The sequence below is a fragment of the Mycetomoellerius zeteki genome, unplaced genomic scaffold (assembly GCF_001594055.1).
Source record: "Mycetomoellerius zeteki isolate Tzet28-1 unplaced genomic scaffold, Tzet1.0 scaffold62, whole genome shotgun sequence".
NCBI classification, from domain to species: domain Eukaryota; kingdom Metazoa; phylum Arthropoda; class Insecta; order Hymenoptera; family Formicidae; genus Mycetomoellerius; species Mycetomoellerius zeteki.
In genome coordinates, this window is record NW_017257632.1 from 4,069,628 (window position 1) to 4,088,900 (window position 19,273).

The 19,273-nt window shown below is 36.5% G+C and overlaps 1 protein-coding gene across 4 annotated transcripts in view; it reads right to left on the minus strand.

Moving 5' to 3' along the window:
* Chi (LIM domain-binding protein 2 Chi) overlaps window positions 1–19,273 on the minus strand; it is a 193,429-nt gene that overhangs the window by 13,668 nt on the left and 160,488 nt on the right. For 2 of the 4 annotated variants that reach the window (XM_018457179.1, XM_018457181.1), the window contains one exon: window positions 16,589–16,670. In XM_018457179.1, coding sequence (XP_018312681.1) covers window positions 16,589–16,670 — 82 coding nt within the window. Of the gene's footprint in view, window positions 1–16,588; window positions 16,689–19,273 lie in introns of all 4 variants that reach the window. The other 2 variants (XM_018457178.1, XM_018457177.1) reach the window with 1 other exon arrangement.

Consider the following 19,273-nt stretch of genomic DNA (forward strand, 5'->3'; position numbering starts at 1 on the left):
TTTCCAGGTAACGCGTCGCGACGCGGCGTTACCCTGAGGCGGCGGAGGCGGCGGCGGCAATAGCAGTGGCGGCGTCTCAACGTCGACGCCGTATTTTAAACCCGCCGCCAGTGCTCGCGACGAATAAATTTCTTTCCATCGATTCGGCCGTACCGACCATTCTCGAGACTGCCCGCGACCGATGTGTCTTCGCTCCCTCCCTCCCCCCCTCTGTTCTCGATCTCCACCCAAAATTCTCGCTCCTGTCCCCGAATTCTCACCGGCTAAGCACGGTTGTAACTTACGGCTGCCTTTTGATTCTCATCTCACATTATTAGCACCAAAACTCTCCGACACTTACGTTTAACCCGCGTTAAATCGACGAGATATTGTATAGTTGCATCTATGATGCTTCGCTGAATAAGTAGATCTCGGCGATCTTATCCTCCATACCAAAAAATATTGGTCTTCATCATGTTTTTCTTGAAGGCTGAAACTGATACAGTTAATGAATGTAATTTAATAGCGCGCGCGAGTCTTATAAATTTGAAAAAATGTATCTTATATTACAGTTTTACACGAATGGTATTACGTAAAAATAAATTAATTCACGAAATATCCAAAAAAGAGAAAGGAATTATACGCACGGTGCTACGTGGACACAATATGCAATTATATATTTGAACATTGCTTTAGCCAAAAGTATTATTTCGTAAATGAATTTATATTTGTACAATACCTTATATATCGTTTAACAGTCGCATTACTATACTCGCAAACAAACGTAGTAGATCCTTTCGCGTGTTTGTAACATGGAAGATAGAACCGCTACATCGGTTTCAATTCCTAATTTTTTGAAACCTCGTGTTCGTCGCGAATCGACCGTCGAAATCCGCCTTTTTCATCCTACGCGTCCATTCTTCACTTTTGTGATTTTTCGCGCGTCCCAACTGGCAGCGCGGACTATACGCCGGGGTTGCCCGTCGGTTCTTCGCCGGGACTGTACCACCCCACTGTTGTTAGGGGGGTGTGGGGAGACTAGGGGTGGTATATGATCGTGTATATACGCCGCCGCGAAAGTATTGTCGGCGCGCTCCACCTCTCGATTTTCTCGCGAAAATCCTTTTTACAGGCAAGTCCGTGGCCCAGGTGACCGCGCGCTATATCGAAAATTTGCAAAAATTCTCCGCCGTACAACCACCATTTTTGAGAAATTTCGGACACGCGACTCGCCCGTAGATAGATTCGATAGGATTTCTCTCTGGCGCGACGAGCCCGGACAAAACTCTTCCGGCCGATCGGAGTATATACGGCCAGGGGCGGCGGCGCGAGGGACGAACGTAGGGGGGGAAGAACGAGGGGATGGGGGGTACAATATGGGTTATCGAGGGGGCCCCACCCCCAGGGGAGAGCAGGGGCCCTCATTTTATTACCCAGGCTCCCATGACGGTTCTCAACCTTGGCCGAACTTGATCTTCTCTCGCACGTCTGCGGATAGCCTTGCACGCTCGCACTCGCGTGTAACTTTTAGCGTAAACATCCGTGTGAGACTGACCTGTACTTATCCGCGGCCTCGGTTAGGTCGCCAAGGGTGCGTACGCTCGCGTCTTTCGACGTAAATGTGCACTTGCGGGTACAGTGGCGAAGAACAACCGCGACGATATTTGCCTCTATTTTTATCCTACGAGAAGTACGGTAGCGCGAGCGAGCGAGCGAGCGAGCGACGTGACGGATGCGCGCGATGGAAAATGTGAAAAGTGTTCGATAACCGTGTAACGGAGGCTTTTGCATTCGATAACGTCATCTCGCGCAACGACGTCACCGCGCCGGCACTCGGCACCCGCACGCTACGGACTCGCTCTTTCCCCTGGGGTCTCAAGTTTCCCTCACGGAAAAAACCAATTTTTCTGCAGAAATCCGTCATTTCTACAAAAGGTTTCGCTGTCTCTTATAATAAGAACGCGTTAATGTATTAATACCGCTTATTACTTCATATTTAGATATTAATTCTGAATGTACTCGAGGATCTCTTAGATTAGATTCTTAGAGAAATGTTCGTTTGAGAGAAAATTTTTCACAAGGCGAAATTTTCGAGAATATTTTTCCCTGTAAATCTCAAACGTAGAGAAAACGGCTAATTACAGAAAGCTAATTACTTCGATAAAAAAATTTTAAATCAATTTTTACATATTTCTATTTGAGACACGTTTATAGTATAAAATATAATATTCAGGATTTTTTTATATTGAAACATTTGTGAGAGAAACGATAATTTTTTGTCGATATTTTTCTTGTAACAAAAGTAAAAATTCGTCAAAAAATTTGTAAATAATTTTTTGAAAAAGTTTCTTAGAGAAGTTAAGCTTGAAATCACTATCGTTTATGCTGTTTGTTGCGAGTATATACCTTCACCATTTCTCTTTCATCTATTTTCTTTATAAATGCATTCTGATCATACGAGTTTTCATTTTCAATCGTAAATACGTGAAAATCTAAATTAATTTCCCCGAGTTTCCTCGTTAAAAGTTACTTGTTCAAACATAATTATTTTCACGAGATATTAACAATGTAATTATTTAAAAAATTTAATATAAATCAAGATATACAATCAATTTGACGACCTTAAAAGTTGAGTTATTCAAAATAAAAATGAACTCAAACTGCTAATCTCTGACAAAAAAATTCACTCACAAAAGAATTCTTGGAAAAACCAAAATTCAGATCTGTGTAAATCGTTAACGAGCCATGACGCTACTTTCCTGATGCTTCTTACACTGTCTTATCATAATCGTAAAATTATCGCGTTGGCATGACGAAATACATGAAAGTCGAGGAAAAAAGGGCGGAAGGGCGCGTTAGCAAAAGAAATGCGTGCGCGTGTAGAATCGCATAGCGGGTGTGCAGGAAACCGCGCGGCAGGGTAAATGAGGCGCCATCAGTCACAGTCAAAATGCTCCACGTCATAGCTGGGAGTGGATCTCTCTCGCGTACGTCAAAGTCCAGCGATGGAAATTAATGCACTTTCTTTCGCTGAGTAACGAGTGCCGAAACGAGATGCCCACGAGATCACGCGAGAAAAAAAAAGTCTTCGCCGTATTTCGCGGCATCTTCGTCCCTTTAATCTCCAATTTGTTGTGCTTACATGTAAAGCACGCTAAATGCGTTTCTACATTAAACTATGTTAAATGTAGTAATGGACAATTTCCGTTTTGTTCATTTATACCATATTTTGTATAGTTTTTGTACATTAATAAAATTATACAAGATTTTACTTGCAAAAACTATAATAACTTAAACACAATCGTGTGATATTTCACGTTAATATTTCGAACTGCAAGAAAACCATAATCTCACGAATATCTTTGTAAGATGCATGCAGCATCGATATTCATTATGCGTGGTTTACTAATCAAATAATATCGATAGTCTTAGCGATGTACAGTTAATAGATATAATTAAAAGATATATTTTTATAGAATTTACATATAAAAGTATTATTACACTCTATAAAATCTTTGGAATGAAATCTCACTCTTAAAAATTGACAATTGAGCCACTTTTGTTCAATACGTCAATTGTCATTCTTTAGAATTAAATTTCACTTCAAAGACTTCGTAGAGTGTAGGCATCAAGATCTAGCCTCGATTGTATTGGCGACAAGATGTAATTTTCGTTTTTCAATCTTTAAAATAAACCACCATTTTGTTCTGATAATTTTGACAATTATTCTTTTAAACTACCCTGTTTGAGTCATAACAACTTTGATGATATTTTATGTGTGAAGCTAATTAGTTCACTTTTAACAATTGATAAATACCGTTTACTTAACTCATGGTTCTTAATACATGGTGTATTCATGGTAATAATTCGAAAATCACATTTTCTAATTAAGCTGTATTATTTTTTAAGAAGTGAAATCATATAAAAAATACGCTAAGTCTCGGAAATCGTGTCCTTAATTATGAAAACAAATTCTAGAGCCTGGAAATAGAAAGACGTATGTTATTTACGCAAACGTAAGACATTTTTTGCATTCGTGTCACGGAACTTCACGCAGATTGTAATCAGTCCAAGATATTGATATGTCGTAACGAATGTATTACGGTTACTAGTAAGGAGATTACTTTGACGTAAGATTTACTACGGTCGGAAATGTATATAAATATGCTGGATCGCTTCATTAATTCAATGCAACGTAAAAAAATCTCTACATTATTACGACCAGGCCATGTATCACCTCGATAAACTGTATAAAGGGTTACATAGAGAAAATACACATAATCCCGAGAAACTCGTTTTCATATCGGTGGCGAACCGGTTAAGAAACTCTTCTTCTTCTTGCACTGTTAATTACCGTTCAGTATACACGAATGCGCCGTCTGCCTTTACAGTGTATCGGAACTCGTTTAAACGTTCACATTGTACATGGTGATTCTCATCATTTTGTCTCGTAGCTGCAGTCATCGTCTCCGTTTTTTTAATGCATCTTATACACGCAGGCTCTCTCCCTCCCTCTCCCCCATATCTCTCTCTCTCTTTCTCTCTTCTTTCTATTCTTTTACCCGCTATTCTACTCGCTCGTATCATTCCCGCGCGTGAGACGAGATAATACGTTCCATCCTTCCTTTATTATCTTTCGTCCTCTTTTTTTTCCTTAATACTCCCCGCCATTCACTTTTATTTACGTTTATCGCCTCGACTTTACGCAAACCGGCCGCCGCAACACCAAGATCGCGGCCACGACGAATAAATGTGTATGTATCATTTTCTTGCTTCACGCCCCGATTCTCTGGTGAATTGGCCGCAGCTAATTGATATTTGAAACTGCGTCCATGAGATCATTTACCAATCGCTAAACTAAATCTTTGCCGTAATGGAAGGCCATTTCATTTTTATTACACGATGCTAAAAAAACATGGAAATCATTCATTTACGATATATAAATATATATTGTAAATTATTAATATATTGTATATTATAAATATACCTGAAAAAAACGCACATATGCACGAAATCGAAGGAATGGTTATTAATTAACAGCAACGAGTGGCACGAAAGTAGTTTCCGCGTATGGTTTATCGGGAATGGCGGCACGTTGTATCGCGCAGAGAAGAAACGACGCGACGGCTCCGAGAAAGTATCGAAGAGAAAGCACATCAAGTTCCGCTCGGTCCTATTCTGCTCGGTTGCAAGACGCGAGCAGAGAACGCGCACGCTTGAAGCCCTTTCTTTCTTTTCAAGTCTGACCATTCTCGCAAGCTTCCCTTCGATGTGTCCTCGCGTCCATTAAGGTTCCATCGACTTCATTGTTACACATTCTCGTAATACGTACTTCGGAACTGGGTAGTGGTTTCAACGCAGACGTGACGCTCGTGAACGCGATCAGCGAGCGACTAGTAGAGAGAAAAGGAAGGAAGAAGAGAGTGAAAAATTGCATGGAAAGTACGCATACGGAGGGTCAATCCCATTTGAAGATCGTCGATTTGGCAGCAACTTACATTCTTTCAGCACATCTGTTTGTATAATAAATTAATTTGTGCGATTTTTATGTGAAAGTCTTTTTCAGTCTGTCACATCTACCGAGGATCGCGTATTTTACTTTTTCTTCGATTTGAACTTTTTCTGCATTGTAAACCTTTTTTGTAAGTGTAAATAAATGCAACAATTTTAATGTCAATCCAATACAATTCATTCCATACATAGATAGTGCTAATGTTTTTTATTACAAAATGTCCTTGCGCCATATATTTATCTGCTTATAATTTTTCGCATAATCAACTTCTTCTGTTATTAGTAACATTAAATGTGTAATACACTGAAAAAAATGTTTGGTTGAAAATGGACAAACTAGAAAATTCTGATTATATCAATCAGAATTCCGGTTACCTCAATTATAATTTTAGTAGATTTAACCAGAAAATTTTCTAGGTAATTTAATCAGAAAATTTTCTGGTTAAATCTACTAAAATTCTAGTTCAGATAATCGAAATTCTGATTGATATAATCAGAATTTTCTGGTTTGTCCATCTTCAACCAAACATTTTTTTCAGTGTAGACATATCAATAACACGAAATTCACAGTGTGTCGCTATAATATATGCCAACGTTGTATATTCAGAACTCGAAATAATCACTTCGTCCCAATTTCCCGAGTGGCGTATTTCCTCTATTAAGTCATTATGCGCATTCGGCTCCTTCCCCATCCATTAAATTTTTTTCTCGGTTCCTAAGATAAAATCGATGTAATATACATGAAGACCGCCTTATCGTAAAAGTAGTGTTTCCTATTGAACCCAAGCAACATAGTACATCCAAAGCTTTCCCTAGTAGGTCATTACATTGCTTTGAGGTTTCATTCTCATCCGCTTCCGTTAAGATCCTTCTTCTATTTTATTATTAGATATTTTTATTTTCGAATTATATTTCGGAACTTGGTCCACTGCGATTGTTAAAAGTTGTATTTCTATTTTAATGTAATCCAATTGATATAGAAAACATGAAAATCGTGTGGAATTCCTCGTTTATTCGCAACTGTACAACGAAACAAACATTTTTCTTATCCCGACACGACTGAAACTTTATTCATAATTAATTCTGCCACACACGAACTCGCCTCGGACATCCCGCGTTTCACGCAACCACCATACGCGTTAATTCTGGTCCGAGCTGTCGTCAACTACACGCCCACGCTTCGTAGTGATACCATGTTCTATCCGATTGTACTATAAGCTTCTTTCAAGCTTAGATCCTACCGATTCGAAGCAGCGCGTTCGAAAATCGATTTAGCCCTAACCGGTACCGTCAAACAGAAACAGAAGGAAAGGGGAAGAGAGCGAGGCTAGGAAAGCTAGAATCTTCTCCTATCCTATACTATCGCATTTGTCCGGAAGAATGGATTCATCAACTTTGATTCAAATTTCATCGATCTTTATACGTATCTATTCACTTCTCTTGCATTCATTGCAGATTTCTCGATCTCTCGAGGCGAGCATTTGTTTTATTATTCTTCTTTGTTTTGACACCAACGAATTCCTCAATTAAGACTTTTATTTTAACAATTAATAATTACATATCAATAATAAACGATTTATTAAGATTGTATATGTGAATACACAAAATAAGTAAGATTAATGCCGGTCAAAGCTGGATCTTAGATACTTTCAAATAATTTCTATGTGAATTTATATACTAAATATGTAGTTATTTGAACTGCGCGCCGAAATGATTTTTCGAACTTATAAACGCAATCAAACTACCATAGTAATATCACAAATTAAATTGATAAGCAATTTAATAATTTGATGCTCAATCTGGCATCCTATTAGAAAGATGTTAATGTACTGAAAAATTGTAAATAAATTTAATATTCTTTGCAATAATCGGTATGTAGGAACAATAACACATTTTTCAGGCAGCGTGGATAAATAATAATAAACGATTTATTAACGCTGTATATGTGAATGCACAACAAGTAAGCGTTTAATATCTATTACAGTCAAAGCTGGATCTTAGATGCTTTTAAATAATTTCTATGTAAATTTATATACTAAATATGTAGTTATTTGAATTGCGTTATTGTTCCTACATATCGATTATTGCGAAGAATATTACTAAGGCCTCGGTAGTCTAAAGGCTTAGAACACTCGTACGGAATACAAGAGATCCGGATTCGACTTCCGGCCGAGGTAATATTTTTCGCAATAAATTTATTTCCAATTTTTCAGTACATTAACATCTTTCTAATAGGATGCCAGATTGAGCATCAAATTATTAAATTGCTTATCAATTTAATTTGTGATATTACTATGGTAGTTTGATTGCGTTTATAAATTCGAAAAATCATTTCGGCGTGCAGTTCAAATAACTACATATTTAGTATATAAATGTACATAGAAATTATTTGAAAGCATCTAAGATCCAGCTTCGACCATAATATCGGCATTAAACTCTTACTTGTTGTGTAATTACATATCATATTCAAAAGTAATTGTACAGGTGCTCGAGACTGAAAATATTTTAGAAGTATTCTCTTTGATGAATTTGAAGACGATGTCTTCTCCGCCCGAAATGTCTCCCAACCTCTCAGTCTTGAACTTTCTTGGCAAGTAAGTCTCAAATGAAATTTCCGTTAAAGCAAAGTCGCGAGATTCACCGATACTCCGAATTGAAAACATCGAGAACTCACGAGTGTAAGCCCAGTCCGGTTGCGCCAATGGCTCAACATTAGTTTTGACCAGTGACAAGTAATGTTTTTATGAATTGTTTATATTATATAAGTGAAATCATAAAAAATAAAGTATCTAAATATTTAGATAGATACGGATCGAAAGATAATTTTGTTGAACTGTCAAAATAATTATGTAGAACGCTTAAACTGATTGCTAGAACGTCAAAACTTTTTGCAGGATTGCTTATCATGCTTGAAATTCCTGAGTAATTACATATTTTGATGGTCCAACAAAATTATTTTCAAATTTGTATCTAGCTAAATTTTATGATACTTCAGCAAAAAATTTTTTGATACTTCATCGTGTATACATTAAAAAAAAACAATCAATTATTTAGCCAAGTTGCTAAGCTACTCAATCTCCCGATTTCAGCTTACAATTAATCTGGGTACCAAATATTTAAATCGATCGTGATTCTACTCGTTCCATGTTAGATTAACGGAGAATTTTCTTTCTCGCGCGAAAGGAATGGAATATGAATTCTTGAGCGTGTATTCGCGAGACCGAAAAGCAGTCGTTGCGTTGCTGACTACAGTTGTTGCTTCTTCCTATATCCGTGCCAGGCTAGCTCTTTTTCTTTGTTTTATTATAGCCGGTTTTCTCGCTCTCGACTAAATCGGTGGCTCTCTCTTTCTCTTTCCGCATTTCTCTCTCGCTCCTCCTCTTCGTCTTCGTCTAGATAACTTTCGGCGTAGGCAGAACTACGCCAAACTTTGCAGTAACGGTACACTTAGCAGCTTCTCTCCTACACGCCGTTTCTATCGACCGCAGTGTAAAGATGCTGCGTATGAATAGTATTCCAGTGATCGCTAATAATCCTCTTACGCATCGAAATTAATATTTCCATTCATCGATTGATATAATATAATATAATATAATATAATACACCTAAAAATAATAAACAGCTGTGCGAAAGCGCGAACGATTACAATAATTTTAACGTTATTATTAACATTATATTATTGTTGCAACATATTTATAATATTCAGTAATGGGGTCAATGCAACTAGTTTAGAATCAAGCGTTGAATCAACGTCGATTCATTTCATAAGTGATTCAAGATGGTGAATGGTCAGCGAATCTTGAACTGGATGGCATTTTACACGGCTAATTGACGTTTAAATTAACAAAATTTTGCTTGAACATATTCTGCGTTTACACTAATTATTCGTGCGATCACGAATACGTCATGTCTTTTCATTTTATGCCACCTTATATATTAGTAAAATGTAGTCTCTTTCTTCTTGTTTTCTAACAAGAATGCCAATTTTCTGTTCCTCTTTCATTCGCCAATCATCGTTATAATGTTTCCTGTAGATACTCAATGAATTTCTTTTGGTTAAGGGCTTAGTGGTTCAAGGGCTACCTTGGATACTAAAAAATAAATTTTCTAGTCTTTCTAAAATTTTGCTAAACAAAAACATAAATTAACGGTAAAAACATAAATTAATAATAAGGGCTACAAGCCAATTAAAAATTGGCTGTAGCTAACATTGGTAAAAACAATTACAAATTTATTGAATAATTAATTAAATCGTAAATAAAAAGGCATACCAAAGTATCGTAAAACAGTACTTGTCTCTTTGTAGCTATGCTGTTAAAAAAATATATATATATGTATATTTCTTTAACTTCTGTGTGCAGCACTTTAAGGCCTCTAATGTGGTTTCAGTAACAACGGATTTTTTTCTGAAATTAAGTTGTTAGTCTAACGTCCAATCCCCAGCCTGGGGGATCCATACATATATCCACTGATACATGGGCTCTACAGTTTAACGCCGGATCCGAACGGTGCTGGTGATTAAAAGGTTTCTTAATCACCAGGTGGAACTATTTTCAGGTCCTTAAACGCGAAAAACTGCGTATGTGAGCGCAGGTGAGATTGAATCTATACAGATCGCGAGTCAATCGCATCGAGCGACAAGCCCCACTCGACGCCTCATGCTGTTAATAATTTACTATAAAATTTCAATGTAATAGGAAATAACATACATATTTTAAATAATAAATTTAAAAAAATTAAAAGTATTAATTTTTTACTAAAGCGTTTAAAATGAAATTTTAAGGCGTAAAACTTAAGCTTAAATTAAGCTCTAAGCTGTAAGAAATTGACCAATCATAATCAAAAACGAGGAAAATACTCTTATGATTGGTCAATTTCTTACAGTTTAATGCTCAAAGCTTAAGTTTTACGTCTTAAAATCTCATTGTAGATGTCGCTTAAGATAATATAATAAAAAACGTTTCATTGAACTTTACGATTGACATCCTTTAATTTCTAGGCATCTAAAATAAGTGATTTTATAATCTCATTTCAATTTTAAATGATGTATCTATCGTCGATTCTTACTGGAGTTATAATTTTCGTTTCCAAGATTTCTTCCAACAGGATTATCTGAAATCAAATTATCAAAAAGATTTATATATAGAATTTTGCCTATTGTTTGTTGTAACTCGTTAAATACAATAGTTTTAGATAATTTAGAGCAAGTTTTTTTCATTTTAACCTCTTCATTTTAACCACGTCATTCTTTATTTGCCCTCCACCAATCACTAATATATACCCATACATTTGACGAAGCTACGGTACATATACTTAATCACTGACTGGATCTCAATTATAAACAAGTATACTATATTTATGAATACCTACTACATTAACGAGTATACGCAAATATTTCGGGTGCTAGCATTCGCAATATTCGCTGAATATCTATTTTCTCTTTCAGATTATATTTTAATCACGAATCAATTAATTTTTCATTATTTCAGCGTCAGTGCCATTACAAATCGAAAGGCAGCCAACGATGGTCCAAGACTTTGGATATTCTTTTATGTATGGGAACGTCTCTGCGGCGACGTTAGCACGGAGCTGACGGAAGCAGCGGAAGAAACGGTGGTAAACCTTGCAAACGCATGCTGACAACGCACGAGATGCGACGATAGCGCGAGGAAAGATGATTTATGACCGTAGGACACGCCATGTCGTTTGCTAAACTTCGCGAACGGGTGCAGGCGTGTGTCCACGTGCGCGAGAGAATAGAGGCTGGACGAAAAACACGAAAAGTGAAAAGAAAACGAGGCAAAATAGAGGGCAGAGTGTGTGTGAGAGAGAGAGAGAGAGAGGGGGGGAGAGAGAGAGAAAGCAGTAAACCTCAAGACTGTACCTGATATATTATAAGTATACACACAACAAATAGTAAATGCAAAGAAAAATATATAAAGAAAAACTTATAAAGAAAAATGAAAGAAAAATAGATAACGTATGTTTTACAAGAAAGTAGTACAAAACAAAAAGAACGAGTGTGTGTGACTGAGTAGCAAGTTTAAGAATACAGAACTATGTTGCATACAAAAATAGAATAGTTGTGCAATGAACGAAACTACACCGGAATCAATTTTTAACGTACATGTGCAATCCTTCATAAATTTAAATTATAAACAAAGTTTCTAACAAATTAAATTTCCAATTAAAATTTAAGCGTTAAATTAAAAAAAAATAGAATTTAGGACAGCTGTCATGCACAAAGACATCTAATTCTCCACATCACAAAAGCAAAACTGACTCAATTAAATTGTCATTTAGAAGAATTCAAATCAAAGAATCGAATTTTGTGTGTATTTTTGGAATCTTCTACATAAAATTTCGTTTAATTTTGAAATATTATACATCATTAATCAAGCGCGATCGAGACTGAAACGAAGGGAGGAAGTGAAATTGTGCCAAAAGCGGGCCGACACAGTTCGAAAGGATTGTAACATTGAAATTTGGACCGCTGTCTTTGCGATGTCTCATGCCTCGTTTACTCTTGTCAACTTTACGCGATCGTTTAAAAGCGTCTTGTACACGCACCTGTCGTCATGGAACGCACAGGTTAAAACGCATGAGCACCGTGTGACTCACGTGTACAATCATTACAACTGCAGTTTGTGGAGCCGCTCGTCGTGATCGCGTGTTAGATCAAAAAAAAGGTCGTGATATTTCCTAGAGAAATTCATATATATTTTTTCCTTTTAATATTAGTGCGTGATTACTGAAAATTAAGAACTTTGTTCTTTGTTTCGATAACTCGTTATATTTGATTGAAGTATTTTTTAAATATCAATAAATTTCTTTGAAATACACATTTTTTGGGGGCAAAATTCGCGCTGTGGTTCTCGAGCTTAACGTGCCGCGTTGACCGTATTTTCCCACAATTTTCCCCGACGAACGCGCGCGCGTTTGACCGCAACCTCCGGTTTACAATTAAACAACACGTTTACTGCAAAAACGATCACCTGTGATTCGTTTCGGGCAAAGAGATTGCGCGGGGTTTGCAATCTTTGGCCGATGGCCGCGCCGTAATGGCGCTTCGGTTACATCGCCGCGGTGAATAAAAAAACGTTTTTTTTTTTACGCTTCTCATTCGAAATCGCCGTCGGCGCGATTCATAAAATAAAACTGGCACTGCGTGCAAGAGTGTCCGCATTGGCTTGTCGAAACGCGCCGTGGCATTAAAAGGTGGTATAAACGCGAGCTTACAAGCGGGCGCGTTAACTCTCTTTGCGCTCATTTTAACCGCCATAGGACACGTCGTAATTTTACCGAGAGGCGCCACTTTCACGCGCGATGCATTAATATCTCGATAGTGTATGTAAATGTTTTTTAACGAAGAATTTATTTCACTTTGATCTATCGGCGTGCATCACGCGATTTCGTTCTGCTTGTTGAACGCGCACAAACGCGCTATCCGGACAGTCGGATTTCAACCACTGATCGCATAATTCGTTAATTAAAATTAGCGTTTGCTTCAAGAAAGACCAACGAAATTGATAAAAGCAAATAACGAAAGATTAAAGAAACAAATAAAAAAAAATTCTTCTTTGTAAAAAAAAAAAGAAACAAGCCAATAATTACTTATGTTAGCGGCCCAAATGTGAATTCGGGTCGAGTACGTAGAATATATAGCTCGGGTATGCATAAGTAAAAGCAATTGCAATACGCCGGTTCAATTCTGACCTTTTCTTTTTCCCGTCGTGCGTCGTAACGATCGATGCGGTCCACATGTATACATGCGTATATATTGACATACACGCTCCCTTTCTCTCTCTCTCTCTCTCTCGTTTTCATATATGCTAGTGCCAGCAAAATATAATTCGCACACGCCCAATCCCCTGTGCGTCGCGCGCGAGAATGACCAAAGAGAGAAAAACGAAATTTCCCGAATAGCTCTGCACTCGCCGAGATGATTGTTGTGGTATATGAACTCGACTGGGAAAAAATGTCTCCTTTCATTACGAATCGCGCTCGCGTACTTTTCCGACATGGCCGGACGAACTGACTTATGCATTTACGATTGTGAGGAAAGAAAGAGAAAAATGTTTCCAAAATAATCAAAGATATTGGAAACAAGAATTTCTCTATTCTCTCTCTCTCTATTCTTTCGATAGAATATACGTTATATTGTATTTTTAAATATGACAGATCTAAAAATAATTTTATTTTTCATCGAAATAACTATACAGTTACAAAATAATTACATAGGATGTTCAAACTGATTGCTAGAATGTTAAAAATTTTTGCAATATTATCATAAACGCTTGAGCATTCTACATAATTAGTTTAACGATCGAAAGAAAATTATTTTCAGATCTGTACCTAGCTAAATTTTTAGGTTTTACTTCAATAAAATCGTCCTTTCCATGGAGAGATGCATAGAAAAAGAATCTATATATATGTTTTTCTCATAGAACGTGCAATTTACATGAAATTTAAAGCTGACGGGAAGTATTAAAAGATGTCGAAAAATGATAGCTCATAAGAATCTTACTCTGATAGCTACTTTAGTTGGTTTGACGTTATAATAATATCTATAACAAACTATAAATCGAAAAAGTAACGAAAATAAGAACTTAAGAAGTCCCGCAAAGTGTCCGTCGTGAGAATTTGCTCCGAAAGCTCGTCGAACAAGAGCTAAACATGCGGTGAAGTTTTTCGTCTTGGCACGCGTACAATCTTGAGAGACGCTGACGGTCTACCACATCGTTCGCTGCTACTCTTATGCTAACGACAGAAACCGAAGAATTTATTCGGGCCGCTTATCGAGACCTCCCAGGGAAGAAGACCGGTTGTCCATCCGCGAGTCGAAGATTAATGAACGCAGTACTAGAAGCGGAGGCTCATTAGAACGCATTAACCTCGGGCGTTTCCTTTTTTTCTCGCATTATTCAATCCTAATGACATATTGACCATTACTCCGCGAAGTATCAAACCTTTAAAAAGAAATATATGGCCAATGCTGCCTGTCGTAAATTGCGCATCATTGATGGAGAATAATTTTCGCCGTGTGTATATACAGTGAGTGCAAAAAGTATTCGTACAGAGAAAATATTTAAAAAAAAAACTTTATTTTCAAAAAGTAAATATTATCCAGCGAGAAATAAGTCGAACTGATGTCGAATTGATATCGATATGATGATTTCAACACCAATTTGACGTCGATTCGACGTTTAATTGACGATCATTTCTTGTTGGGTAATTAACAATTTATTCATAAAGAATAAAATAGACTGTATGTTTTTTAAATATTGTTTAGATGCTCAAAAAGTATTCATACAGTCGAGGAATTTAATTTCTAAAATCAGAAATACATGCGAAACTCGTTTGTTTATATTAGAACAGAATGTATTCATATTCATTGTAAAAAATTGCTGATTGATGTTTATTTTCTACAAATAAGACTTTTTTAATAAAAAATTTCCTTGTATGAATACTTTTAGCTCTCACTCTATATATGATACTTTTGAAATACGCAAATAGCGACGATAAAACGTAAAGATTTGTATTTGTATCCAAAATCATTACAAGATTCCATTATATTTCTGAGTTATTGCAATATCGCAGAATATTTAGTCATTATGAGAAAATGTTTTTTTTTATTATTCTTATTGTCACTTTTAAAGCTAATTTTAATTAAAATAACTTGGTATTAAGTTATTCTTTTTAATTATTCTTTTTAATCACTCTATAAATATATCGATTAATAATATACCTAGATATATATAATATATTATATATATATATATCTAGGTATATTATTAATCGATATATTTATAGAGTGATTAAAAAGAATTATATATATATAATCGTAATTTTTTTTCAAACAGCCGCAAGAATAAACTTACGACGCATGATGGCAATACAAATACAAGTTTCCTTTCGCATGTAGCCTCGATTAATTTCCAACGGTTCGAAATCGACCCGACACGGATAGAACGACATGTGCGCGAACAACAATGCGTTCCATGGATCATATCTTATCGCTATTATCGTGGATCTCTCAGAAGAGGTCGGTTTATCTGCTGGCGGAAAAAAAATATGGGCCAGATAATTTTATAGTGTAACAAAAAGCCGCGCGAACGGAGATTCGAAGGAAAAGATTTCCTGTAGTACGTTTCGGATAAAAATTTATACATTTCTCACATAAATATACACTCGCTATCGACCCTGTGTTTCTATTGAAAGCGAAACAATTGTGAAGTCGGATCAAAGCTATACGCTTGTTTCTATTGCTTTTATTAGTTAATCTCTCCGCAAATTATACATTTTCAATAAATAATTCCATTGGAATTATAAATTTGAACCTTAGAATCTTTTTCGATATATTTCTCGTATAAACATAACGGAACAGTTGGCTTTAAAGTCATATAAGCTTTTCTGCAACACAAACGAAAATTACGAGCGATTTAGCAAACACGATTAAACAAAACGGCGTGCAATAACCTTTATCAAAATAACGACATCTCGAATTGCGATAAATAGCGCATTCGATTAAGCATACCGTAAATTTCGTCGCGCTGACCATTTCAGTACCACGAATATTTTTCAAAGGAGTATTTATTTTCCAGATTTTATAAAAAAAAACATACATCCCCTTTGTTCATGCGGTAATCGGAAAATTGGCAAAACCATCGCGCAGTCTATTAAGTATCAGGAATTTTAGGTCCCACATGCCGTGAGTGACAAGATTTTTAATTTAATCAAGAACGATATCTATATATTTTACAATTAAACGCAATCGACTTTAGTATGTATGTATATGGCATCCGACCTCGTTCAATTTTTTATTCCGTTTTCACGAGATGATTTTAAGGCCGATTTTTACAGGACTGATTTTACACGCTTGTGGGTAAATTATACCGTGAGTAATTTATCGAATCGATTGCGCATCGAACATACGAATAACGTTAATGTTTGCACGCAGATGAATCGTGCGAAGGGCCGACGCGACGAAGGGTGTGTAGACTCGCTAGCTAGATTCTCGAATATCATAAATACACAATCATACGTATAAATGACAATCAAATGGGGAAAAAAGGAGTAAATTGTAAAGTGTACTCACCTCCGTGCGCTGCGATAACCTCTTGTTCAACTCGTGGAGCCTGTAGTCCGGTTGGTTGTAGCCATAGGCTGGAGTATGCCTCCTGGGGACAGGCAACGATCTGTCAGATCAAACCGATCGCTCATGTTAGGCGTGCTGTGTCTAGCGTGTTATTTTCGTGTGTATGTTTCGTCGCGAATGTTTCATGCATGCATTACGCGCCCTCCTCTCCCATCGTTGCATCGCGTCGCGTTGTATCGCGTTGCTACACTCTGCGAATTTTCGTAAGACGCCCCGAGGGGTGCGACTACACACTACCGGTTGGCCCTCTTCGAGCGTGTGCAGTGTGCACGCCGCAAAACGCGCTCGGACGTGGCACAGATTCGCGAAATGTAGTTTACGACTTTCACCACGATCGCGCCATTCTCGGTCCCTTTAATGCATCGCGTTACGGAAGCGCAGGTTTGAAACAGCACAGCCTCGAAGGGTTTGATGCAATGCCGGTTTTTAATCGACTTTCTCAAATAATTGTTCCATACTTGTTCGCTTGGTGATGTCGAAATCAATTTTCCGAAATAAGAATGTTGTTAGATCGTTATTATAATAAAATAATTATAGTATTAATACATTACCGTATTAAAATAATTATATATTAATTTATGTAAGTAATAGTAACTTCCGTAAGTTCCGATTTCAACATTTTCGATATTCGAACATTCCAAAGATTCAGATTTGTCTTATTAGTAGAATCACTGCTAAGAAATATTTCTCAAGCATATTACCTATATGTACGTACAACGCTCTTTCATCGGAGGGAGTTTAGACGACTCTCTATTGTCTAATTTCTACCAATGTAGAAATTTGTTTAGAAATTAAGCTTAATTTCGGTTTAATTTACTTTAGAAAAAGATAAAAAAATGTTAAACTCATATTGAAGCTCCTCTAAACTAAGAAAAATTTTCGGTTAAAAATGAACAAACCAGAACATTCTGATCACATCGATCAGAATTTAAATTCTCTACTAGAATTATAATAGATTTAATCAGAAAATTCTGCTTTTTGTCCGTTTTTAACCAGAATTTTAATTAATGCAATCAGACTTTTTCCAGTGTACGTATTGGTAGAAACCAAGATAGAAACGGACATAAGGCAGAGAAGTGCAATTTGATAGTTTCGGATACTTATAAAACCTAAAACCTTGGGTACATAAAATTAACTGTGAATATGAAGACCTTTAAAACTAATTTCTTTTTTTAGTAGCGCGTATACGATCGCGCCGAAAAGGTGTATCGACAATGACGAAAGCGGTTTTAGCCGCTCAGCTGTTTGGTAAAATAACGCTATATCAAAATCAATAATGATGCGAAGGTCGTTGTATTTATTCTGTCAGTGCAATTGTTGGCGATCATCCAGATACCGATAATTTAATGTCACGAATCAATTATAACATTATCAAACATATTACACGGTATATCCTGCAATTTTCATGAATTGGCCAATACAACGACAAACTGATTGCAATAATTTTGTAATGACAAACATAAACGTAAATTTATTTATTTTTTGTCTCACTTGAGTGCCATTATATTTATCGCTTCATTATAGAGATCTGTTAATTTATTTAATCAAACGATTCATCTCTCTCTCTCTCTCTCTCTCTCCCTCTCTCCCTCGGTTAATCTTAAGATTAAAAGTTTTTGAAATGTTTATCCCATATCACAAAACAAACCATTCGCATAGTGTTTCTTATGATCTTTCTTTTTCATTTGTATTTTCGATACGAAAGACAATACTGTTAGATGCCTTAATCGATGCAAATCATCGAGGATCGGCTCCCGGTCATTGGTAGAGTAGCAGTTGGTTAACCGGAGGATAATTAACGTCGCGTTGATAATATTTAGTGCTCGGAATGCCCGGGCCGGTGTGTTCTGCGCGCATATTCGCGCCCCGAGGCCGGACGAGCGATCATTAAGAAGCGAGCGCGGTACGGTGATTAATAACAAGAGTACGCAGAATATTCCGGCAACACAGAGAGTCCGAACGCGCCGTACTTCCGGTAACGAATTTCGGGATTATGTTCAGCCCACGATCGATACCACATTTAGCACATTACGCGTTCACACGCGACATTTCGTGTGACGTGCGGATTCCGCAACGTAACGTGCCAACGGAAAAGAAGAGAGAATAAAGATCGAATGTCTTTTCGAAATAAAAATTGTAAATGTCTACAAGATGTCTATCGAATACAAGATTATGAGAGATCGAGAGATCTCCTGATGCTTAAGGCGGTCTTATTTTAAGACTGTCTTAAGTAATGTCTTGAGTAACGCTAATGCAACCCTCTGATTGACTTATGACATCTTAACCCTCACCGTGTATACATTTTTTTAGTACCCATTAAGTGTATACGGGGGTCTTCACGTCCGGCGTATTTTTTTAAATGGATTAAGTGGTTCAAAAAATATTAAAAAATTCATGTAGCTCCCTTAACTATTCTAAACGAAAGATTTATATATAATTTAACAAATCTATTTGTTTAAATATTTTATTTTTGCAAAAATGTAAACACAAATGTGAGTATGGTAGTGGTACGTTCAAAAATTTGTAACTTTTGATCAAATCAATGAAATCTAATAATTAAAAAAGAAAAATAAAGTTCAAAGTTTATATTTTAATAAAAAAAATATATGTCAATAATTTTTTTTA